Source organism: Vulpes vulpes, chromosome 6 (genome assembly GCF_048418805.1).
Source record: "Vulpes vulpes isolate BD-2025 chromosome 6, VulVul3, whole genome shotgun sequence".
Taxonomy (NCBI): domain Eukaryota; kingdom Metazoa; phylum Chordata; class Mammalia; order Carnivora; family Canidae; genus Vulpes; species Vulpes vulpes.
Window position 1 is genome coordinate 98,976,959 of NC_132785.1, and position 25,431 is coordinate 99,002,389.

The 25,431-nt window shown below is 36.5% G+C and overlaps 1 protein-coding gene across 8 annotated transcripts in view; it reads left to right on the forward strand.

Moving 5' to 3' along the window:
* Window positions 1-25,431, forward strand: part of SYNE2 (spectrin repeat containing nuclear envelope protein 2) — a 321,249-nt gene that overhangs the window by 145,668 nt on the left and 150,150 nt on the right. For all 8 annotated transcript variants that reach the window (XM_072762565.1, XM_072762566.1, XM_072762568.1 and 5 more), the window contains 11 exons: window positions 772-873; window positions 2,207-2,407; window positions 2,756-2,927; window positions 3,695-3,807; window positions 5,230-5,432; window positions 5,887-6,006; window positions 6,104-6,395; window positions 7,578-7,729; window positions 9,041-9,350; window positions 11,024-11,188; window positions 14,056-14,397. In XM_072762565.1, the coding sequence (XP_072618666.1) occupies window positions 772-873; window positions 2,207-2,407; window positions 2,756-2,927; window positions 3,695-3,807; window positions 5,230-5,432; window positions 5,887-6,006; window positions 6,104-6,395; window positions 7,578-7,729; window positions 9,041-9,350; window positions 11,024-11,188; window positions 14,056-14,397 (2,172 nt within the window). The remainder of the gene's footprint in view (window positions 1-771; window positions 874-2,206; window positions 2,408-2,755; window positions 2,928-3,694; window positions 3,808-5,229; window positions 5,433-5,886; window positions 6,007-6,103; window positions 6,396-7,577; window positions 7,730-9,040; window positions 9,351-11,023; window positions 11,189-14,055; window positions 14,398-25,431) is intronic.

A 25,431-nucleotide genomic window follows, 5' to 3' on the forward strand; every position in this document is an offset into this window, starting at 1 on the left:
ATGCTTCCAGTCTCATTTTTTCTCTAATCTTTATTATTTTAACCATTTTTAAATTCACTTATCCATTTTTATACATTTGGAAAAGGTTTTCAAAAATGTGTAGAGATTTGAATTTCCTTGTGTATGATGATAGATATTATGATTTGCTAAGTGTGAATGAATAAGTCTTAATGCCTTGAAGTGCAGGTTGTTTAAAAATTTGAAGTTAAGGATGCCTGGGTGGCTCATGGTTGAGCGTCTGCCTTTGGCTCAGCTTGTGATGCTCAGGTCCTGGGATTGAGTCCTGCATTGGGCTCCCCGCAGGGAGCCTGCTTCTCTCTCTGCCTATCTCTGCCTTTCTCTCTGTGTCTCTCATGAATAAATAAATAACATCTTTAAATAAAAACAAAAATTTGAAGAAGTTAAAGATTGTAAACTGCCAGCCTGTGGGCCAGATTCTGCCAACAGTGTGTGTGTGCACGTGTGTGCACATATGGCCGCACAGTTTGTATGCACGGATCTAGGAAATACAGTGTGAAGGGACTACATTCTTGTGTGGCACAAGCCTGACCCCCTCTGTCATCTTATAGTTAGGCTGCTTCACTCAGCTGTAACATTTGGCTGACTCATAAAGTCACTTGGGTTCATAACTCTCAGAACTCCTTTGAAAAACAAGTGATTTGGGGAAATTCAAAGGCTCTCTCAGTTTCTGTATATAGTAATAGTCATCATAGATCCCAGAAAATAAAGTATAACTAAAAAGATATTTTCTGTTAACATTATTTGTTATAGGAAGAGTTACAAGTCCATGAACAAAAATCTTCAGAATTTTCTAAAAGAGTGGCTAAAATACAGTTTCTCCTTCAAAGCAGTGAAATGCCTCTTGAATTGCAGGTAAGAGAATTTTTATTTAAAAGTTTCAATTAAAGCCCTCTAAAGTAATGTTCAGGGATGCCTGGGGGGTGCAGTTGGTTAAGTTTCCAACTCTTGGTTTCAGCTCAAGTCATCATCTCAGGGTCGTGAGATTGAGTCCTGTGTTGGACTTGCACTCAGCTGGGTGTCTGCCTGGGTTTCTCTCTCCTTCCCCCTCTGCCTCTCCCCCTGTGCATGCTCTCTCTCTCTCAGATAAATAAATAAATCTTAGAAAAAATAATGTTCATAATCCAGAATTCTAAATCTTTAAAATAAAATAAAATTAGAATCATTATTTAGTTCACCTTTATTCAATTCCTATGTTGTCTAACTAAATTTTTAATAGTTGGCATAGTTCATTATATCTGTTTAGAATAGGTATGATTTTTGTATTGTTTTATTCCCATTTCACTTATTTCCAGGACTCTTGTGTAGAGGTACAGATGTTGCCATGCTTCTATATAAAGTAACAAGGGTTTCCTCTGGAGTGTCTTTTGGCCATAGGAAGGAGAATATGGCTCAAGTGATTCTGTGTTTATTAATTGCTGCATGGGGAAGCAGGGAGATTGCCCCAACTGTGATTTTCTATTGTGTGAAGAGATTTGTTACAATTTTATTTAGATCAGAGTGCATAGTGGCTGAAGAAGAGCTCTAGAGTCAGACTTTCTGGTGAGGTCTTGGCTTTGCCACCTACTAGCTTTGTGATCTTGGGCAAATCATTTAACATTCTAAATTCTGTATTTTGTACCTAAAGTGCTTACCACAAAGCTGTGCACATAATAAACAGTAAATGCTGGCTGTTTAATTTTTATTATATATTTTCAAATGAGTGCCATGAGATGGCACCTCAATTGATATGCTAGATAAAACTTGTTTAAAGGGGAAGGATTCAAATTAGTCCTTTGGGAAAAAGATAGGATGTCAATCACAGTTTTTCATGTTATTCTTTTTTAATTAATTAATTAATTATTTTTAAAGGTTTTATTTATTCATTGAGAGACACACAGAGAGAGGCAGACACACAGGCAGAGGGAGAAGCAGGCTCCACGCAGGGAGCCCGATGTGGGACTTGATCCTAGGACTCCAGGATCACGCCCTGAGCCGAAGGCAGATGCTTAACCGCCGAGCCACCCAGGCGTCCCTCATATTGTTCTTTTTTAAATGATTTGAATTGTATCAGTGATGTAGAACAATGAAGAATTAATTTCACATTGAAATGAAGCAAATTATCAACTCATTCTCTAGCAATGCAGTTGTCTTAAAATCTAGTTAAATAAAGTCCGCTACAGACTTACCACATGTCTCATGATTTCAGGTCATGGAGTCTTCCATTTTAAACAAGCTGGAGAATGTAAAAATGAATTTAATAGGAGAATCCAACTGCTCTGCACTCAGTGGCAGCACAGCTGAGCTAAGGGAGGATCTTGACCAAGCCAAGACCCAGATGGGAATGACTGAGTCCCTCTTAAAAGCACTGTCTCCTTCTGACAGCTTAGAGATCTTTACTAAACTAGAGGTATGTCCCATTTTCTCCTCTCCTACGATTCAGATTTATTTTCATACTTATCTCTGATGACTTTGGCCTCTTGAGGTTAATAAAAATAGTTACCAAAAAATGAGAGTCAGGGGAAAAACTCAGAAAAACAATTTGTGTATATTTAGCAGTATCACCCTTGAATTGCTTTGTGGATGGTTAATTATTTGATATTAAATTGCATTGTATTATACATTTACTGGCTAAGATAAAGCGAATCCACCCCACAGAATATCATTTAGATTTTTACAAAAAACAATGGAGATCTATTATGGTTTGTGTAAATTGAGCTCATTTTGAGACTTAATGGTTGTTTGTTTATGTATTTAGGAGATACAGCAGCAAATCCTACAACAAAAGCACAGTATGATGTTACTTGAGAATCAAATAGGTTGTCTGACTCCTGAACTCTCTGAATTAAAAAAACAATATGAAAGTGTCAGTGATTTATTTAATACTAAAAAAAGTGTCTTGCAAGATCACTTTTCTAAGTTATTAAATGGTGAGTGCAATGTTTCTCTTAATTGTTTCTGGGAATCTGGAAGTATCAATAAGTATTGTGAACATGTAGGCTTGTCTAAGCTTCACTTACAAATGGTTGCAGAGATTCTAGTTAAGGAAAGAGATTTATTTATTTATTTATTTATTTATTTATTTATTTATTTGGGATTTATTCAGCTAAATCTTTCATGGGGAAGCACTGACTGATCTATGCCTGTCATAAATAACACCTGTATCTTTCCAGCCCCAAATATTTATTTCATGAAAGAAGGTCACCAACATCCTCACATTTGACCTGCTCTCTGTGTTGAGTGAGTCTGGGGATTTGTCTTTGAGCAGGTTGCCCCTGCAAGTGTCTTTGGATCTCCTATGTGCTTGGAAAGGAGGTTTGGTATAGAAAATATACTACAATTTGGGGTGCTTGTGGGATGTAGTTAGTTAAATGTCTGACTCTTGATTTCAGCTCAGGTCTTGATCTCAGGGTCATGAGTTCAATGCCCTGTGTTAGGCTCCATCCTGGGCATGGAACCTCCTTAAAAAAAAAAAAAAAAAAGCTAAAAAAAAAAAGCTAAAAAAAAAATGAAGAAGGAAATATACCACAGTTATTCTTCAGAATCTTCAAAATTGGGTTTCAACTTATTACCACTTTATACAATGACTTGTAGCCATGTCACAGGAAGCAAGTTTCAAAGTCTCTCACTTTAGCAAGGTATCTCAAGTCTCCCTTGAATGAATACAATTTCTTTTTTTTTTTTTTTTTTTCTGCAGATCAGTGCAAGAACTTTAATGACTGGTTTGGCAACATTAAAATGAACCTTAAAGAGTGTTTTGAATTACCAGAAACAAAAAAAAATGTGGAACAAAAGCTACAAAAACTTTCTGTAAGATATATATATATATATATACGTATATATATAAATCTTAATCAAAATTTATCAAAACTAAAATACTAGAGGCAAAGAACTGTATTTAAGTAGATGAAATAATTACTTTGGAGGCACCTGGGTAACTCAGTTGGTTAAGCATTTCATGCTTGATTTGGGCTCAGGTCATGACTTTAGGGATGTGGGACTAAGCCCCATATTGGGCTCCACGCTGGGTGTGGAGCCTGCTTAGGATTCTCTCTGTCTCCATCTCCCTCTTTTTCTCCCTCTCCCCTCTCCCCACTTGAGCTCTCTCTCTCTTTCTTTCTTAAAAAAGTATAAATAAAAATAATTACTTTGACTTACTAATTTCTCTACAATGTTTCCTTTTTTTTTTCTCTACAATGTTTCCAAACAAGTGACTTTTCCCCAAATATTTTGAAACTCCATATTTACTGGGTAAGGGTGAGAGTGACTTACAAGTTCTATTTTCACACCTATTCTAAGATGCTGTTTGACTTAGTGTTCACTGGTAAATCTAGTCAAGTTAAAATTATATTTGTTAAAAAATAAAGGTCTTATCTAATGTGGACTTTGAAATCCCTTTACTTTCTTGAGAGAGAGGTCTCTTGACTTTTTATTGTTTTTTTCTGAGTAATATTTCCTTTAAAAAAATCTCAGTGAACTTTATTTATTTATTTTTTTTCAGTGAACTTTAAATCAGCTAGCTGAAGTGTAGTAGAGGGCAGCCCAGAATAAAAGTAATATGCATGGGGGCATTTAAAATGCTTATGGCATCCTTAAATCTTGATCACTTTAGGCTAGATTATCTAGTACTTTCGCGTTGATGATTAGTCATGCTCTCAAGCTTCTGAGTGGTGCTGAATATTCTCTGTTTGAGTCCTTGCTTTGACGATACTGTTCTTTATTGATAGAATTGCCTTTCTACTCTTTTTTTTAAATTCCAACTTTTTTTTTTTAGTTTTTTTATTTTTTGCCTTTAATTTTGCCCATTGTATGAGTCTTAGCAATTGATGCTCAAATCTTGAAACACAAACATTGAAATAAAATTCTGATTTGGACAAAGTTAAATAGAGAATCATGTGTTTAGTTTTACATGTTGATTAGCAGAAGGGAGTAAGTATTTAGAAGCTGAGGAAAGAAAAATGCTGCTTTCCCAATCTTATTCCTAATGACTTTCATGGTGGTCCTGCATTATTTAGCTTGATGCTATTTCCAATAAGTCAGATGTATACACACATTCTACAACTAATAGAAATCATCTTTTGATCATTTGCCATTGAAGTTAGCCATATTTACATAGCTCTTCCTCTAGTGGATGTTTAAAAGGTGGCATGTCCACATACTGACTTGGGAAAGTGATAGAGGCCATGCTTCAACTTGCCAGTAGAGCATCATTGAGTTTCTGTCTTTCTTAAGGATTTCTTGACTCTTGAAGGAAGAGGCAGTGAAATACAGCAGGTGGGAACTGTACTGAATCATGTGAAAAAGCATCTACCAAAAGCACATGTTAAGGAGCTTAACAGTTGGATTATAAATCAAGAAATTGAATTGGAAAAGATGGACTCCATTTGCCAGACCCAAGCAAAGGAGCTTAATGACCACTTGCAGCAGCTACTGAGGTAGGAAATAAAGGTGATATTCAAATACCATGTTTTCTAATGGTACCTTTATGTGTTCAGTGCCTCAGTACAGCTAGCATTAGGCTATACAATACATAGAAATTTCGCAAATAAAATACATATTTCCAAATCTAAGTTTGTCTCTAGGAAGATAGAAGTCAAGAGAATTCTTTAAATTATCTAAAATGGTAATAGTTAAGGGGAGAGTCCAACAGTGTTTTCTGTTTGTTTCCTACTTTTTATGATACATTTGTGTAGCTCATTGCTTTATAGAATCCCACTATAATGCAGGCTGGTATTGTTCAGATTTTAATGTTACAAATTAATTTTTCTCTAAAGAATAATAAAAAAAAGGTAGTAAAAACCTGATTAGCTTATAAAATTTATGCTAACCTTCTCTTCTTAGAACACTTTTTGCTTATTTTATATTTCAACATATGTAATGTCCTTTTAGACTCCAGGATGACCACAGAAATCTGAGCAAGTGGCTGACAAGTCAGGAAGAGAAATGGATAGAAATGGAAAAATCAGGAGAGAAAACTGAGCTTTTTTGCGAAGCTGTAGCTGGAAAGAGGTATAGCTGATCTTGTATGAATATATTTTCTGCTAACACAGTTTCTTACATGATGTTGTGGCTGCTATAAACTTTCAATAATGTTTGGAATTTACAGGGAACAGTTTGAATCTATGGCCCAGTTGAACAGTTCTTTGAAGGAATATGGGCTCACTGAAGAAGAAGAAATAATAATGGAATCAACACACTTGATTGATAGATATCAGACATTTTTGAGACAATTATGTGAAATTGATGAAGAGGATAAGTTACCTCCTACAGAGGACCAGAGCTTTAATGATCTTGCACATGATGTCATTCATTGGATAGCAGGGATTAAAGAGTCCCTTATGGTTTTGAATTCATCTGAAGGCAAAATGCCACTTGAGGAAAGAATCCAAAAAATAAAGGTATAACTGTGGAAACTAAATTTCAGAGGTCAAAGTGAACAGAGTGAACTCTAATTTTTAAAAGATTTAAAGGAAAAACTGCAAAGATTTGTTTCTTAATGGAAGCAGGATCATTGTGGAATGTTGAAGCATTCAGGTGACTGAGCTTACAAGACAGAAGGGCTGTGATGTATCTAAAATTATTTTAAAGCAGACAGAAGAAAGAAGGCATATCCTCTTTGTAAGGGCAGTGCCTATGGGGCTATGGTGGTGGGAGTTTGCTAGGATATAAAAAGAATATATGTCAGTACACAGAGGCATCAGCATTATCAAGGCCAGAGCTGGAGAGGAACTCTTCTTCAGAGTGAATATGTATGGTTCATAAAGGTTATTAGATATCGAGTGTGCCATGTGGTTCATAAAGGTTATTAGGTGCTGAGGGAATTGCAGAGGGCAGGGGAAACCTCAAGCTCCTTCCAGCCCACTTTTTATCTAAGGAGAGATTCAATAGACATGGCTAGTTAAAAATACGGGGGACAAAAAAAAGATACAGGGGACAGAAGCATATGTGCTCAAAAGGAACACAGAAGGATTGAAATTACATTAATCAAAACATTATTGCAGGAGGAAATGGTGATGAACAGTGAGCTATAAGGGTTGATGAGGCTAACTGAAGTGATTGGGATTATATGTGAAAGGTTTTCCAGGGGAAGTGAATCTGGAGTAAGTAGCATTTCCAGTAAGGGAGGAACTTGATTGTTTAGAGCAAAGGAGGGAAGGAGAACAGGGAATGGAAATTAATTATGTAGTGGTGGAGGGATAAGAGTTGACATGGGGCACTGCATTTTCCTGTGGAAAGCTCTAAGTCTCATCTTGAGTATATAAAAATGTTGTGTTTGGGTTGTTACCCTGACCCTCTATCTATAAATAATGGAGTGGATAGGAAGAAGGGTTTGGGTCTTTTGGACATATATCTTATTTGAAGGCAGTTGAAAATCAAGAGGAGAGCAGAAATGCAAGGACATCAACCTGAAAAATATTTATTGAGAATCAATTCCATAAATGTGAAGGAAATATTGTCTTTTGGGCATATTAAAAGATAATTTTGAAATTTCTGCAATCAGAATCTAAATAAAAAGATATCATATGTACTTTCCCTATATAATGCAAATGAGGTTCTAAGATCTTTTTCATTTAACTCAGGAAATCATTTTACTAAAGCCTGAAGGGGACGCTAAAATACAAACCATCATGAGTCAGGCTGAGAGCAGCAAGGCTCCGTTGGCTCCAAAGACCCTTACTGATATCAAGAACCAATGGGACAACACACTCCATTTAGCCAACACATATCTAAGGTAAAGGGCAATGCCTTTACTTTCATGACTTTTCATTGCACAGTGAAGCCATAACAAGTATGTTTTGTCTGCCTCCTGGATTTGGATATAATATCTGTTGGAGAGAAAAAGTCAGTAATGTCAGGGGCATCCACAATGTCAGAGGCAGAAATGAAGATGAATAGTTCTCTGGATCAGATAGGAAGTACAGTCATAGCTCTATGGCAGTGTTTACTTTGGCTGGTTCATCAAACATGGAATTCTTGGTAACAAATTAACATTGTCTATGATTCCACTTTCAACACTCTGCTTCTTACCAAAAACCCCTTCCCCCAGACAATTTCAGTGTCTGCATGGTATTACTGTAGAATAATTATACTTTTAAAATTATATTCTAAGAGATCCTTAAATGTGTAAACCTTGTAAATGTTGTCTGAATTCAGTGGACATAATTCTGGTGAAAATTCTTAATTCATAGGACATCTCAAATGATACATTTACTGTTTTTTTTTTTAAGATTTTTAAAATTTATTTATTCATGAGAGAGAGAGAGAGGCAGAGACACAGGCAGAGGGAGAAGCAGGCTCCATACAGGGAGCCTGATGTGGGACTCGATCCTGGGTCTCCAGGATCAGGCCCTGGGCTGAAGGCGGTGCTAAACCACTGAGCCACCGGGGCTGCCCCATTTACTGTTTAATGGAAATGGGAATTTTATATTTTTTCTAGGAAGACAAACAGATCAAAACTAAATTTAAGTTATAGGAAGTACAAACCAATATACTGAATGATCATTTATTTTCCTTACATGAGAAAGAAAAATATAAGATTATATAATTCCATTTAGGTATAATAAGAAGTATAATGGTTTGGAATCTGAATTAGTAAGTGTTTGTTCTTGGGTCGAATTATGGAACAAAAATTTTTTTTAGTAATACTGCAAATAACGTCTGTCTTGATTTCTGGGCTTAACTTAATGCTACCTAGAATTCCATAATGCCAAAAAAGTCTTTGGGAATCATTTATGTTAGTGTTATTTTATTTTATTTTATTTTTAAATTTTTATTTATTTATTCATGAGAGACACAACAGAAAGAGGCAGAGACATAGCCAGAGGGAGAAGCAGGCTCCATGCAGGAAGCCTGATGTGGGACTCCATCCCGAGATTCCAGGATCATGCCCTGAGCCATAGGCAGACGCTCAACCGCTGAGCCACTCAGGTGTCCCATTATTGTTATTTAATGTTTTTTATTATAATGTATGTTGTCCTATAGTATGTGAAACACATTCCAACTTGCTAAGAGTCGTCATTTCTAAAATGTTTGTTCAACGTAGCCATCAAGAAAAGCTTCGACTAGAAGGAGAGAAATATTTGCAAAGCAAAGAGGACCTGAGGTTAATGCTCACAGAACTAAAAAAGCAACAGGAAGCGGGCTTTGCTCTGCAACATGGTTTGCAGGAGAAGAAAGCCCAGTTAAAAATTTATAAAAAATTCCTCCAGAAAGCACAAGATTTGACATCGTTGCTAAAAGAGTTAAAGTCTCAAGGAAGTTACCTATTAGAGTGCACTAAAAATCCCAACTTCAGTGAAAAGCCTTGGCTGGAAATAAAGCATCTCCACGAAAGTCTCCTCCAACAGCTACAGGTGACATGGTCAAATTGAAATTTTAAATGACTGTCATAATTATGCATGATTTTGTCATATTTGTATACGGAATGATTATTTGTTCTCTTGGAAAATCAAGAACTTTTAACATTTGATTTATCATTTTTAGATATAAATATTAAATCCTCAAGGATGGAGGAATCAATCCATCAGTTTTGTGCTAGAGGAATCCATCGCATATTGTTTGATGATGACATTTTTTCTCATCCAAGTTCTCCTTTTCAGTAGTCAAAGGGTTAAGATTTTTAAAAAGATTTATTTATTTATTTGAGAGAGAGAGAGTACATGTGTGCATGGGATCAGAGGTGGGGCAGGGGGATAGAATATCAAGCAGACTTCTTGCTGAGATGGGAGCCAATGCAGAGGTCAATCTCATGATGGAAGCCAAAACCAAGAGTTGGATCCTTAACCAACTGTGCCACCCAGATGTTTTTAAGTATCTGTCTGAAAGTGATGCTGTCAAAGTGATCCATACATCCATCTATTCATCATCTATCCTTTGGAATAATTTACAGCTGATCCTTGAACAATGTAGGGGCTAGGAGTGCTGAGCCCCCCTACAACTGAAAATTGCGTATCACTTTTGACTTTCTGAAAACTTAACTGCTGATAGCCTTCTGGTGACCGGAAGCCTTACAGATAACATAAACAGTCGATTAACACATATTTTGCATGTTATGTGCATTACAAATTGTATTCTTACAATAAAATAAGCTTTATTGTAAAGGAAAGAAAATGTTACTAAAAAGATCATAAGAGGAAACACATTTACAGTACTGTACTACAAAAGACCTGTGCATAAGTGGATTCATATAATTCAAGGCCATGTTGTTCAGGGTCAGCTGTACATTCATTATTTGGTATAAACCTCATCAATTCCCTCTCTTGAGTGGTCTACAGTGAAAGAGTTAAGAGATCAATGTCAGCTTGCCATGAGGGAGTATATTCTCATAAGAGAATTGTCTATAATTCTTTGCATACTGGAAGTTAGATTAAATGTAAGGATTATGTGGATAAGAAATCCTGCTAATACAGATTCTAGGACATGTGCAGAGGTAAAGAGATACTCACTTGACTGTAAGTTGTTGAGTTTAATAATTATTACTTTCCTGATCAGATATGGCTACCCTATTTTCTTATTTCAGGAATAGAACTTGAAGATGGGTTTGCTCTTGAGTTAGGATTACTTTTTCCTAACACACAATGTTTGAATTTAATTCTTAGGAAAGGAATGTGAGGTTAGGCTGATCTCATATAGTCTCATTTCCAACTGTGGATATTTGGTTTTACTAAGAAGGATAATTAAGGGAGCCACTTTATTATGGGTATTTGTGATTTGATGATATAATTTGAAGCATTTATGTTTTGTAAAACTCTTAAGAAATAAATTGTCTTCAGGAATGAAATGAAGGCAGAGAATCATGGGATAAACATGTGATTTCAAAAAGCCATTTTTTGGGGGGAGGAGTTGATTTTTCATTGAAATACCTTAACTACTAAAAACTTTACTTAAGAACTCTGGACAACATATGGCCCTATTCCTGTTTCTAGATGAAAACTCATAAAGCAAGTGTTTGTGAACAATTTAATTATTTTCTGAGTGAGAAAATTCAGAGGCATAATTGGTGAATTGTCAATGGTTTTATTTTTAGGATTCTGTGCAAAAATTGGAAGGTCATGTTCAAGAGCACCACTCATACCAGGTTTGCGTCACAGATCTGAATACTGCATTGGACGGTATCTCCAAGGAATTTGCCAGTTTTTCTGATAAGCCTGTGGATCAAATAGCAGTTGAGGAAAAAGTGCAGAAACTGCAGGTATTAAATAGTGTCTGAACATGATGGACATCAAAACAAAATCAATATTATTTACAATGAACAAATCTGCATCTTTAGTCAGAAATCCAGTTATTCTTCAGAAGAGTAAGATAATTAAGGTTCTGACTAGTTGTAGAGAATGGTAATGTTATTCTTTAGTGACCAAGTCCATTTATAATTTGAATTGAACATTTTTCTGCACTGCAGACCATCAGAGACAGCTCTACCCATGACCAGTCTATACCTCCTGGAGATCTTTGTTTCAAAGACAGCACAGTGATTCCAGAAGATACTACCGGGAAGTCAAAAAATATATTTGATGCCACAAGACCAAGGGGGAAATCCTTCAGTTTTGCATTCTTTATCAAGGGTGGATGGGAGTTGTATAATTTTTACCTCATTTTTATATGCATGGTCTAAATTAGAGCTCTCTCCAGGTTAGGGCTTCCAAAATCTTCCTCACTCCAACAGCACCTAGCCTCTTAAAATGAGGATCACAGCCTTTTACCTACATCCTCAAAACACCTTCCTTAAAAAACAAAAAAACAAAAAAAAAAAACAAAAAAAACCCCCACCTTCCTTAGATTCTCACTTTTTGCTTAGCCAACATAAGCAAGCCTGAGAGCTATCTTCTAGAAGAAAACAAAGTAAAGCATTTTTTTCAGCTACTTCTTTGATAGCTCCTTAACTGGAGATTCCATGGTGTGAGTCTCAGAGCAGCATTGCTGGCATAAGTGTGGGAATTCTTCATGTCTTTCTCTTTTTTTTTTTTCTTCCAGTTTTTAAACTTATTTAAGTAATCTTTACACCCTACATGGAGCTCAAACTCACAACCCTGTGATCAAAAGTCTCTTCCCACAGAGCCAGCCAAGTGCCCCCTCATCTCTTTCTTTTTGGGACCTGGGAATCAAGCAAACCTTTTCCTCCATGGCCTGAGATTGTGACAGAGCTACCTCCCTTTTTAACAGTGATCATTTGACAGATGTTTTTTTTTTTAAAGATTTTATTTATTTATTCTTGAGAGATAGAAGGAGAGACAGAGCCAAAGACACAGGCAGAGACAGAGCCAGAGACACAGGCAGAGGGAGAAGCAGGCTCCATGCACCGGGAGCCTGACGTGGGATTCGATCCCGGGTCTCCAGGATCGCGCCCTGGGCCAAAGGCAGGCGCCAAACTGCTGCGCCACCCAGGGATCCCTATTTGACAGATGTTAAGGGCTCATCATGTCCAAGGCACTGTTTGGGTGCATGGATAACTGTTTGGGTGTTAGACATGAGCCCAGCTCAGGCTTCTCCTAAAAAATTAACATAGAATCTCTATTATAGGTAGAAGGAATCTCAGAGGCCATTAAATTCAGGCCCCTCATTTTATATCTGGTAAGCCAGGTTCTAGAGACATGAAGGACTTACAAGGTCACCTTGGTGACATAACAGAGTAGGGGCTACAGCTCAGGTCTTCTGATTCCGCTGGACATCTCTATTTGGATGCTGTACACTTATCTGTAGTTTAGCATGTCCATAAAACAACTCATCAACTTCCCTTTCTCCATCTCTCACCTCCTTAACCAATAGGCCTGCTTTTTCTTCTGTGTCCTCTGACTCTGTGAATATCTCTACCATCTCTCCAGGCTTTACTCAGAAACCTGGCTATCCGTCCTTTCCCAGACTCCTCAATCTAGTCAGACACTAAGTGCTGTCTCTTTCATCTCTAGAATATCTATAAAATGTATTCCTCCTCTAAGACCCCTGTTATTGCCTCTTTAGATCAGGCTCTCACCTCACAGACCCCTGCATTAATTTCCAAATGGGCTGTCTGCCTGAACTTGCCACCCTCTCCATGGCAGTGCCCCCATGGCTGCACCCCGACCATTCTAAAATGCGATCTGGAACTAACTTCCTTCTTCCAGCTTAATATATTTCAATGACCTGTGCATATTTGTTAGCACAGATCTCTTCACATTCTATTACAATTGTCTATTTATTTCTGTGTCTCTTTCACTCTTAGAGTTACCTGTTTACTTCTATGAGGAACCTGACACAACTATATTTTATTCATCTATGTATCTTCAAAACCTATCATAATAAGGGTGCATGGCTAGCTCAGTTGGTGGAGCATATGATTCTTGATCTTGGGGTTGTGAGTTTGAGCCCCACATTGGGTGTAGAGATTACTTGAAAAATTTTAAAGATGAAAAAAACCTGTCATAATATTTGCTGCTAGTTGAATGAATGAATGAATGAATGAATACTGTATAGTCTATTAGGATAGTGACTAACAAATACTATATAGTTCACCTAGTAACTTTAAGGCTTATTCTATTTCAACAGTAATGTCAGTAACCACTGAACACACATTAGTCCTTAATTTCCTTTTGAGTCTTGAGTTCTCAAATCAGCCTGATCTGTTCATGCATTGAGTAAACTATTGATTGAGTTCCTGCTAAATTTAAGATATTGCATTAGCTAGATTGATTTAAGCTTTGCTCTGAATGGTAAATATTAATACTAGATTCATGCGGGTATATTCTAAATGATTTTTAAAATTCTTTTCAAGCTGTATCTTGAACAAAATATATGCTTAGCAAATATATGTTGACTGCCTCCTATGTTCTAGGAACTGCGTTGTGAGAATTTTCTCTGTTACTTCTTATAAACTTCTAGTATCTTATAAAATCTGTGAGGGATTTTGATCTGGGATGCCACATTGGTTTAAATTTTGCCCAGAGTTTCTTCTTTGTGATGTGAATTGGTGAATTTTTTATACTTTCCACTAGTGGAGGAGAATCCTCTGGGGTTTACAAAAGCCTGTTAACTCTTGTGACCATTGAATGGAGGTACTTTTTGTGACAATCTTTTCTCCACTTACAGGAACTAGAGAATAGACTCCGTTTACAAGATGGCATATTAAAGAAGATTTTAGCTTTAGCAAAATCCATCAAGCAAAATACATCTTCAGGAGGACAGAAGATTATTAAAGATGATATAAAGTCACTTAAGTGTAAACAAAAGGATTTGGAAAACCGGCTTGAATGTGCTAAGCAGGAGTCAGAAAATTATCTCAATAGCATTCTCAAATCAGAACGCTCAACAGAACAGAAAGAAAAGTTTCCTCTGCCAGGCAGAGAGAAGGAGGTCACTTCTGATGGGCAGGAGCCCACTCAGGACTCAGCTGCGCTGGAAAAGTTTGAGGAAGACCGAGAAATAAACAAGGTAAGTGCTTGTGATTGCATCTCTAAGGCATCGTGGCTGAGAATGAAGAGGTGTTGGGCTCTGAAGAGAGGGTGGTGAATCAAGCCTTCTGATTTCATAATTAAACCCTCAATGCGCTGGCTATTTATGATGCCCACTTGTAAAAAGAGCCCTTAGAAAACTGTCCAAGATTTCAGTGGTGAAATATTACTGTTTAGTCTGTTAAAATGTCAGTCATCAATTTAGGTTGATTATTCTCTCTGATATGTAATCAGGTACAGTTTCCTGGGTCAAGAGCACAAAGGCAAATTAGAAAAGGCAAAAGAAAAGAAAGTGTGTTCTACCCATTTTCTGAGAAAAAAATTCCCAAGAGCCCTACTTTTTTTTCTTTTGGTTGATTTTATAATGAAATCAGAGAGTGTTTGAAAGGATAGGTTCCTTTCGTTTTCTTCTCCTGTTAACCCTATCCTGCAAATGCATTTATAAATGTTGTCAGATCATTTGGTGTGAGAACACCAACATTCAGGTTCCTCATTTTCCCCTGGGGAGAAGAAAAAAGAATGCTGTTTTGTTTCATGCTGACCAACCAAATGGGTACATTTTCCTATGGCTCTTAACGTTCTTTCTCACTGGTTAGAGATTGAATGGAAGAGGTGCAAAGAACCATCCAGTCACCCATATTTGAAAGCGTCTTCCTGTTAGGCAGCCTCTCAGAGTCCAGGGTCCAGTGTGATAGTAGCAAAGGATAGACCATTTAGGTGTGAGTTCTCATCTCAGCTTTTTATGGAGTACGTGATCAATAGTGATGAAAAGAATGTGCACTTCTGTTGTTTTAAAACAGAAATGCATGGGGATGTTTGGGTGGCTCAGTCAGTTAAGTGTCTAACTTTGGCTCAGGTCATGATCTCAGGGTCCTGAGATTGAGCCCCATGTTGAGCTTCCTGCTCAGCAGGAAGTGTACTTCTCCCTTTCCCTCTTCCCTCCTCCTGCTTGTGCTTTCTCTTTCTCTCTCTCTCTCTCAAATAGATAAATAAAATCTTTTTAAAAACCCCAAATAAAACAGAAATGTATGGAAGATTATAGGAAACAGCATTCTCTAGGGTTGGTAAAATAAAACCAGGTTAAATGCCAAAGGAGCACCTGTCTGGCCATGAGAAAAGACTTATAAATCCCACAAGCAGTGTTAGATATTGCTAATGAAAATGTCTTAAAGAATGAAGGGCCCATGCATGTAACTCTTGAATTATATGAATAAAAGAAACTTTTTTTTAACAGTATTAAATAGCAGTAGATAAGTAAAAAAGAAAAAATATCTGAGTGCTTTCTATCCTAATACATAATGTTGCTAAAGGGAATTGCTAAATAACTTTTAAAATTAGCTTCTCAGACCCATTTTGGCTGTGAGCTCCCAAAATTTAATAGAGCATATCGAAAATTAAGTAAAGATCATAATCCAATAAGAGTTTTTATAATTTATTAAGCTTTTACTTAGTCTTGAATGATGAATTCTTTATAATTTATGGTACTTCATTAAAATATTTTTAGGTAAAACAAATATACTGTAATATGCATTTTTATTTAATTTGTGATGTCTTGTGTAATGGTCAGAAGATTCCTGTGTTTGTGAAGGAGGAGATAAGCTACTTTTAAATCTAAAAGAATGATAGGGGTACTTAAGTCTTCAAATAAATTTCACAGGTTTGAGATAGAGGAAGGTGGTTCTAATTTTCTAGCAATATTTTATTATGACTTTTTACTCTTTTGTGTTATGAATCTTTTTTTTTCCCCAGCATTTGTACTTTTATTTTCCTTGCCCTAAAAACTGGCTGTATTAACTTTATTTTATATAACATTAGACTGTGTAGACCAAGAACAATTTTAATGTTGAACAGCTAGTAAAAGTGTTTAAAACATGTGTAAGACACAAGTGTAGAGGCTTAAACAGGAGTCTCTAAATAACATAAAAGCATAGTGTACTGAACTCTAAGTCTGATTAATCAAAAACTATTGTGAAAAAAAAAACTATTGTGATAGTGAAAATAAGCACTTAATTCATTAAAAATGTTTATTGAGGCCTCTTTTGTGTTAATCATTCTGCTAGAATAGGGGCATACAGTTATCACAATTTAAAATTTAACACTAATTAGGTATTTAATTAATGCTAATTTCACATGCCTTTTTGGAATCTGGAGGGGCTTTTATCAGATTATTTAAAATCGACTCCAGAAGAATTTTTAGGAAATTTTTCTTTTTTTTTTCTTTTTAAGATTTTATTTATTTATTCATGAGAGACACACAGAGAGAGGCTAAGACAGAGGCAGAGGGAGAAGCAGACTCCATGCAGGGAGCCTGATATGGGACTTGATCCTGGGACTCCAGGATCACACCCTGGGCTGAAGGCAGGCGCCAAACCGCTGAGCCACCCAGGGATCCCCAGACATTTTTATTTTCTTCTACTTTTTACTTTAGTAAGTTTTATTTGAACTTAGAGTTTTGTTGAAAGTATGATTGCATTTTTCAAAAACTGCCATTATAGCATGTATGTATTTGAATCCCTTACCAAGAATTTCATTTTAGATGAAATTTAAGGGATAACTTATATATGGACCTTCAGCTGACTTTTTCTTTAATAACAAAATAAATTTCTGCTAGAGGCAGAAGAAATTACAACATGCAGACTGAAGGGTTATGATGCTTGTGATCCAGTATCATAGTATTTTTGTAGAAGTGAATTTCTTAAATTTTTTTTTAAAGATTTTATCCATCCATTCATAAGAGACACTGAAAGAGGCAGAAACATAGGCAGAGGAATAAGCAGGCTCCCTGCAGGGACCCGATCTCAGGTCCCTGGGATCATACCCTGAGCCAAAGGTAGACACTCAACCACTGAGCCACCCAAGTGCCCTTAAAAGTGAATTTCTAAGAATTTTTAAAAATTAAAAGACAGAACTGCCTTCCACTTCCCCTTCCTGTATAGATGAAGTGAATAACACATTAGGATATGATAAAAATTGAAGACTGACTAATCTCTTCATATTTTAGGTATTCAAAAGGGAAATAATAAAGAAGGAAAAAAGAAAAGTAATACATTCTTAGTTTGTTATTATTCTGAAAACTCACAAAGCAGCATTACAAATCAACTGGTATTAAAGACTCTTTCTTGCCCCCTCCTTCCCAACCTACATGACATAATTGCTCCTAAGGAAAAAAAAAAAACCCTTTTGTCTATAATTACTTCCTTGAATTCCTTGTCATTAGGTGTAATTGTTAGTATGTCTGAGTTGTTTTTTGTTCTTTTCAAAAATTTCTGAGCATTTGTAATTTCAATGATTAAGAAGGCATCCATAGAGAAATTCTGGAAAATAGATGGTCACAGATACAGGCAAAACATGCAGGGTGTCCAGCTCTAGGTGAGTGACCAAAACACAGTACTGGAATGAGAAGGAAAACCACTTACTGAGTAGAGAGATTTCAGTTCTGGAGTAAATGATGTCTATTTTTGGTGTTGTTTATCCTGATAACTCAGTAAAAAAAAATTCTAGTAGGACACATAGTTGGGCCGAATGCCAACTCTGTCTTCAGTGTGCACTACTTTGCTCTTTTTGGCCCATAATCAAATCTTACTTCTTACTCCAGAAGTATTTTTCATAACCCAAGATTTATTCCTTTACAGGACAAGTGACTAACATAGTGTACATAGTGTTGACATCTATGAGCAGCATGCATTTGAGAATATGTTCTGAAGTTCTGAAATCTTAAGCTGAGGGACCTTAGAAACTTTTCAGGCTAGCCCTTGTATTTCAAGTGAAGGAATTGAGATCAGAGATATTTATTGGCCAAGTTCATATTCCAGCAGCACTGGGACTAGAACCCATGTCCTCTACCTAACCTGATGCTCGTTTGTTTATCCCACCCTTTTATTGAATGTATTATGTGGGTTGTTCATTGAAGCCTTATATATGCTAATGTGCGCTCTGACCTCAGTGGACCTCTTACTGTGTTATTGTGCCTATTTTGAACCTTCTCTACTCTCAGTAAACCCAACCAAAGCCTATTGCTGTCATTCCTAGCAGCATGCTCAACAACAGCTACATAGGCAGATCCTCAATTTCTTTCTACTCTATAACCCACAGATGATTCATCTTAACAAACAAAAACTAAATAAAATTCTTTTTTTTTTGTCTAATATGACTTCATCTACATATCTATTCAGTAAAAATGTATTGAGCAGACAATGAGAGTTCAATGGTGAGCAAAAATAGACATGGTCTCTGTTCTCATTGAGCTTCTAATCTAGAGGAGGAGGCATACATTAATCAACTAATTAACTAATAAGAACCTGATTACAGGAACTTAAATGAAGGAACACATTTCCGTGGTAGTCTGCAATAAAGAAGTCTGACCTGAGCTGTAGTCAGGGAGAGCTTCTCTAAGGAAATATTTTAACTGAGCCCCGAAGGGTGGGTTGGAATTAACAGAGCTCAGGGCTGAATGTTGGGAGCATTTTTGATAGAGGAAGCAGAATTTCCTCTTGTGGTGAGAGACAGTCTGAGGAGTTAGAAAGGGTGGAGGACAGAGGAGAGGGACTGGGCGGAGGCCTGAGAAGTAGGCAAGGCTGGTTGAGTCACAAGTGCCCTACAGGTCATGTTAACATTGTAGACATTATGTTAACACAAAGAGGCAGCCGCTGAGACTGTGTTGATCTGCCTTTCTGTTTGTCTCTAGTGGTGAAGATGTATGTTTATCTTTAAATTGTTTTTCACTGCTTTATATTGGAGTGCTTTAGAGAAGAAAGGAATATATCCTCTAGTCTTGTATTATACTATCCTACTGTTGGCAGGTTACAAGTGATAGATTTAGGCTTCTCACTTTCCAGAATTACTATAGGCATGGGGCCACTGCCCCTGAATGGGAAAGGGGAGAGTGAAGCTAATGACAGGCTTACTTCTGCTGGCTGTGCTTACTTGTTTGCTAAGCCAGATACAGTGCTCCATTATGCCCACTGTTTTAAATGTTGACCTAAAAGGTTTACTTTGTGAATTAAGACACCTTTAGATGAGAATATCATGGCCCTGCCCTTAAGGAGAGTTGATGATATTCTTTCTCTCACTTCTTATTTCTTTTTTCAAATAGGCCAAACTCTAAGGAAAGATATGTGGTTGAAGAAAAAGTAACATTTCTTTCTTTTTTTTTTTTAAAGATTTATTTATTTATTTATGATAGGCATAGAGAGAAAGAGAGGCAGAGATTCAGGAGGAGGGAGAAGCAGGCTCCATGCACCGGGAGCCTGATGTGGGATTCGATCCCGGGACTCCAGGATCGCGCCCTGGGCCAAAGGCAGGCGCCAAACCGCTGAGCCACCCGGGGATCCCCAAAAGTAACATTTCTTTAAAAATAAACATAGTGGGCAGTATAACTCGGCCAGTCTTCTGATACAATGGTCATTTATCCACTTTAAATTTATCAACTTGGGGAATCCCTGGGTGTCTCAATGGTTTGGCACCTGCCTTTGGCCCAGGGCACAATCCTGGAGTTCCAGGATCGAGTCCCGTGTCGGGCTCCCCACATGGAGCCTGCTTCTCCTTCTGCCTGTGTCTCTGCCTCTCTCTCTCTCTCTCGGTCTATAATAAATAAATAAATAAATCTTTAAAAAAATTTATCAACTTTAAGAATTCCATTTATGCTCAGAGACTCAATATGTACACTTATTACACTGTTTAAAAGTTATACTTTTGGGGACACCTGTGTGGCTCAGTTGTTAAGTGTCTGCCTTTAGCTCTGGTCATGATCCAGGGTCCTAGGATTAAGCCCTGCCCTGGGCTCCCGGCTCAGCAGAGTCTGCTTGTTCTTCTCCTTTTGTCCTCCCTACTTGTTCTCTCTGTCTCTCTCAAATATATAAATAAATAAAAATCTTTTAAAAATTAAAGTTATATTTTTCTGTGAGTTTATTCTAATTAAATTTTAAAAGTTTTAAGAGAAATTCTAGGAATAGTGGGGAAGGAAAGAATAAGATGTTCAGGGGCTTAGAGGTCATCAGGACTCATGAGAGGCCATGTGTTGAATTGGATACTCCATAATAGACACAAGCCTTTGAAAAGTTTGTACCCCAGAAGAAACGTAGACCAGAAAATCTCTAACCCAGAGAAAGGACTAGGACTAAAGGTGGAAAGAAAAGGTCTCTCATGAGAAATTTAAACTAAACCTATATCTCAAATAGGTTTGGAGTCCAAATCTATACTACTTGTATTTTAGAGTAGCTCAAATCAAGAAATGAATATTAAATTAACCTTTGTACGGGGCACCTCAGTGGCTTGGTCAGTTAAGCATCTGCCTTTAGCTCAGGTCATGATCCTGGGGTCCTGGGATCAAGCCCCACATCGAGCTCCCAGGTCAGCAGGGAGCCTGCTTCTTTCTCTCCCTCTGTTCTCCACTCCCTTCCCCAGCTCATGCTCTCTGCCTCTCTCTCTCTCTCTCTCTCTCAAATAAATAAAATCTTAAAAAAGTAGACCTCTTCTTTAAAAAATAAATTAATAAGATCAGTCCCTGTATCTGTCTTTCATCTATCTATCTACCTACCTCCCTGTCTCCGTGGTATACTTGGAAGAAGTAAGCACAAATCCACATGAAGGGGTCATTTTATCAATCAGGCCAAAGGAATTCCCACAGTGAAATTAAAAAAAAAAAAAAAGCCTGATATTTAGTATCAGTCAATCAATCAATCAATCAATGAAGAACACTGGGACACCTGCGTGGCTTAGTAGTTGAGTGTCTGCCTTTGGCTCAGGGTGTGATCCTGGAGTCCTGGGATTGAGTCCCACATCACTCCCTGAATGGAGCCTGCTTCTCCCTCTGCCTATGTCTCTGCCTCCCTCTGTGACTCTCCAGAATAAATAAATAAAATCTTTAAAAAAAAAAAAATCAATTAAGAACACAAAGTTGCAGTTCACCGGGGAAGAGGCATCATTACTACAAATGAGAGGAATTACTACATTAAGAAAGTGAGATAATGCAGCAATCTGAAATATAATATACAATAATAAAATGATTAGTGATCTAAAAGATGGATTTGAATCATAAGGACGGATAAAATACTATGAGAAAAAAAAGGTAGGATTTGAAAAAGAACCATATGGAAATTCAATAAATAAAAAAATTAGTAATTGAAATTAAGATTGCTCTGGCCAGGTTAAGCAGCAAGCTTGACTCAGATTGAAGGGAATTAGTTATCTAAAATATATAACTGAGAAAATTACCCATAATTCAATACAGAGCTGTAAAGAGATAGAAAATAGGAAAGAAAGTCTAAGAAACCCAGAAAATGTACTGACATGCTCTAACACAAGTCCGATAGGAGTTCTAGGAGGAGAGAGTATAGAGGATGGAGGAAAAACAAGCCTGGGAATTTTCAGAGTTGAGGGAAAGTATGAATTCTCAGTTTCATAAAGTATAGAGAGCCTTGAACAGGCTAAACAATAAATCACTAAAGCCAAAAAGAAGTATCTCAAAGGCAACCATATTAAAAACAATTATGTTGACAACAGATTTCTCAGCACTGAAAGCCAGAAGGCAATGTAATAGCATCTGCAAAGGGCTGGGAGAAAGTTATTAACCTTATTCAACTTTGATACCCAGTTGAACTATTATTCTGGAGTGAGGCAAAATACTCAAATTTTCTGACAAAGACTGAATTCATCTATCACAAAACTCACACAGAAGCACATTACAGAAGAACTTAAATGTGAAGAGAAAAATGTTAAAACCTTTGTAAGAAAATATGAAGAATATTTTTATGATCTCGGAGTATAGAAGACGTTCTTAAACAGGCCCTGTAAATAGAATCCAAAACAGGAAAAGTCTGTTAAATTTGACTGCATTAAAGCATTAAATTCTTGTTCAACAAAAGACGTCACATATAAAGTTTAAAGACGATCTACTGGAAAGATAATAATTGCAGTGAAAAAAACTATTAAGAGATTAGTATACAGAATATGAAAATAAACACCAAAAATCACAAATCAACCCAGTAAAAAATAGGCAACAGATATGCAAAAGTAATTCATAGAAGATTAAGACTCATGGCTAATGAGCATGAGAGTAGCTCAGTTTTTGTTTTTTTAAGTATTATTGACATATAATATCCTTTTAGTTTCAAGTATACATTATTGTGATTTGATATTTATATACATTATTAAATGATTCCCAGGTTAAGTCTAGTTATCATCTGTCACCATACAAAGTTGTTACAATATTATTGACTATATTCATTATGCTGTATATTACATCCCTATGACGTACTTATTTTATAACTGGAAATATAAAGGTAATCCCCTTTACCTATTTCACCCAACCCTCCAAGCCCTCCTCACTCTGGTAATCAACAGTATCTACAAGTCTCTTTCTGTTTTGTTTTTTAAGATTTTATCTATCCACTTGAGAGAAACGGAGAGAGGGAGAGTATGTGCGCACATGAGCACATCCACAAGTCGGGGAGGTGAGCAGAGAGAAAGGGAGAAGCACTGGGCAGGGAGCACGCTATTGAGCTTGATTTAGGACCCTGTGATCATAACTCGGGACAAAGGCAGATGTTTAACCCAGGCACTCCTGTTTTGTTTTTTGTAGTTTGCTTTTTTTTTTTTAAATTAAGTAAGCACTGTGCCTAATGTGGGGCTTGAATATTTAACCTCAAATCAAGAGTTGCATGGTCTACCAACTGAGCCAGCCAGGTACCCCTCTGTTTTGTTTTTTAGATTCCACATATAAGTGAAATCATACAGTATTTGTCTTTATCTGTGTGACTTATTTCACTTAGCATAATACCCTCAATGTCCATTCATTTTGTCACAAATGATAAGATTTCCTTCTATTTTATGAGAGAGCAATATTCCATTGCATATATAGACTACATTTTCTTTATCCATATCTATTGAGGGACACTTATGGCTTCTATACCTTAGTGGTTGTAAATAATGCTGTAATGGCATAGGGATATGTATCTCTTCAAATTGGTGTTTTTGTTTTCTTCAGATAAATGCCCAGAAGTAGAATTGATGGATTGTATGGTATTTTTACTTTTAAATTTTTGAGAAACCTTCATGATGTTTTCCAGTCACTGAACCAATTTACATTCCTATCAATAGTGTATATGGGCTCCCTTTTCTCCTCGTTCTCACCAACATTTGTTATTTTTTGGCCTTTGTAATAATAGCCAATCTAACGTGTAATATCTTGTGTTCTTTTTTAATTTAATTTTATTTAAATTCAATTAATTAACCTATAGTATATTATTGTTTCAAAGGTAGACTTCAGTGATTCATCAGTTGCATATCACACCCAGTGCTCATTAGATCACGTGCCCTCCTTAATGCCCATCACCCAGTTACCTCATTTCCCCTCCCACTTCCCCTCCATCGACCCTCAGTTTGTTTCCTGTAGTTAAGAGTCTCTAATGGTTTTCTTCCTATCTGATTTCATCCTACTTTATTTTTCCCTCCCTTTCCTTATGTTCCTCTGTTTTGTTTCTTAAATTCCACATATGAGTGAGATCATATAATAATTGTCTTCTGTTGACTTATTTCACTTTGCATTATACTCTCTAGTTTCATCTATATCATTGCAAGTGATAATATTGCATATTTTTGATGGCTGAGTAATATCACTGTGATTTTGATATGCATTTCTCTGATGATTATTGATGTTGAACATCTTTCATGTGCCTATTGGCCACCCGTATGTCTTCTTTGGAAAAAAATGTGTATTCAAGTCCTCAGCCCATTTTTAAAATCAGGTTATTTTATTTTTTAAAATATTTTATTTATTTATTCATGAGAGAATAAAGGATGAGGGAGAGAGAGAGGCAGAGACACAGACAGAGGGAGAAGCAGGCTCCATACAGGGAGCCCGATGTGGGACTCAATCCCGGGACTCCAGGCTCATGCTCTGGGCTGAAGGCGGTGCTAAACTGCTGAGCCACCCAGGCTGCCCCTGTTTATTTTAGTTTTTGTTGGTTTTGCCTGAAGAGACTGGTCCAAACAAATATTGCTAAGACATATGTTAAAGGGCTTACTGCTCATGTTTTCTTCTGGGAGAGTAGCTCAGTCTCCTTAGCAGTCAGAGAAATACCATTAAAACAATATTGAGTTAAATTCACATCCATTATATTGGCAGAAATGAAAGTCTGTTAGCACCAAATATCAGAGAGGATTAGGGGAAATTCTTTTACCATGCTGAGGGAATCAAAACTATAATTCAGTTTGGAGAACAAAGTAACAACTATTGATAATCAAAAGGAGCAATTTTAATTCTAGGAAAATATCTCAAAGAAACTCACACAAATGTGCAAAAAGGTCTACACAAGGGTGTTTGTCAGACCAGTATCTCTAATAAGAAAAACTGGAAACAATATTATGTTCACAGTAGCCTGACAGACAAGTAAGTCATGTTCATGCAGACGGTAGAATGGTATACTATGCTAAAATGACTGTACCAGATTTATATCTGTCACCATGAATAAACCCCAAAACATACTGCTGAGTGGAAAATAACAAATTATTTGTTATATTAAAACAAATTATTATAAAATGATAATATGATTCCAGCTGTATAAAAATTAAAATACATAAAATACTGTATGAATACTAATATATGTAGTAAATGTATAAAAATGTATGTGTCAAGGCACCTGGCTGGCTCAGTCAGAAGATGTGTAACTCTTGATCTCAGGGTCGTGTGCTTGAGCCCCATGCTTAGGGTAGAGATTACTTAAATAAATAAATATATTTTTAAAAAATGTATGTGTATATTTTAGAATAGTGGTTATTTGTGAGGAAGAAGAGAAGAGGGATGAATATCGAGCTTTAAATTATATTTGTTATATGGAAAATTATATTACTTTTATCTGTACCATGGTTAATGACTATAAGTTATATTTTGTTTTTCTGTGCTTGAAATGTCATGTTTAAAATAAAATCATTCAAATGAGATTGCAGAATCAAAATAAAATATAGTCAGAGGTGATGAGCAAAGGATGACTGATTACAAAAGAATCTTTCCAGGAGC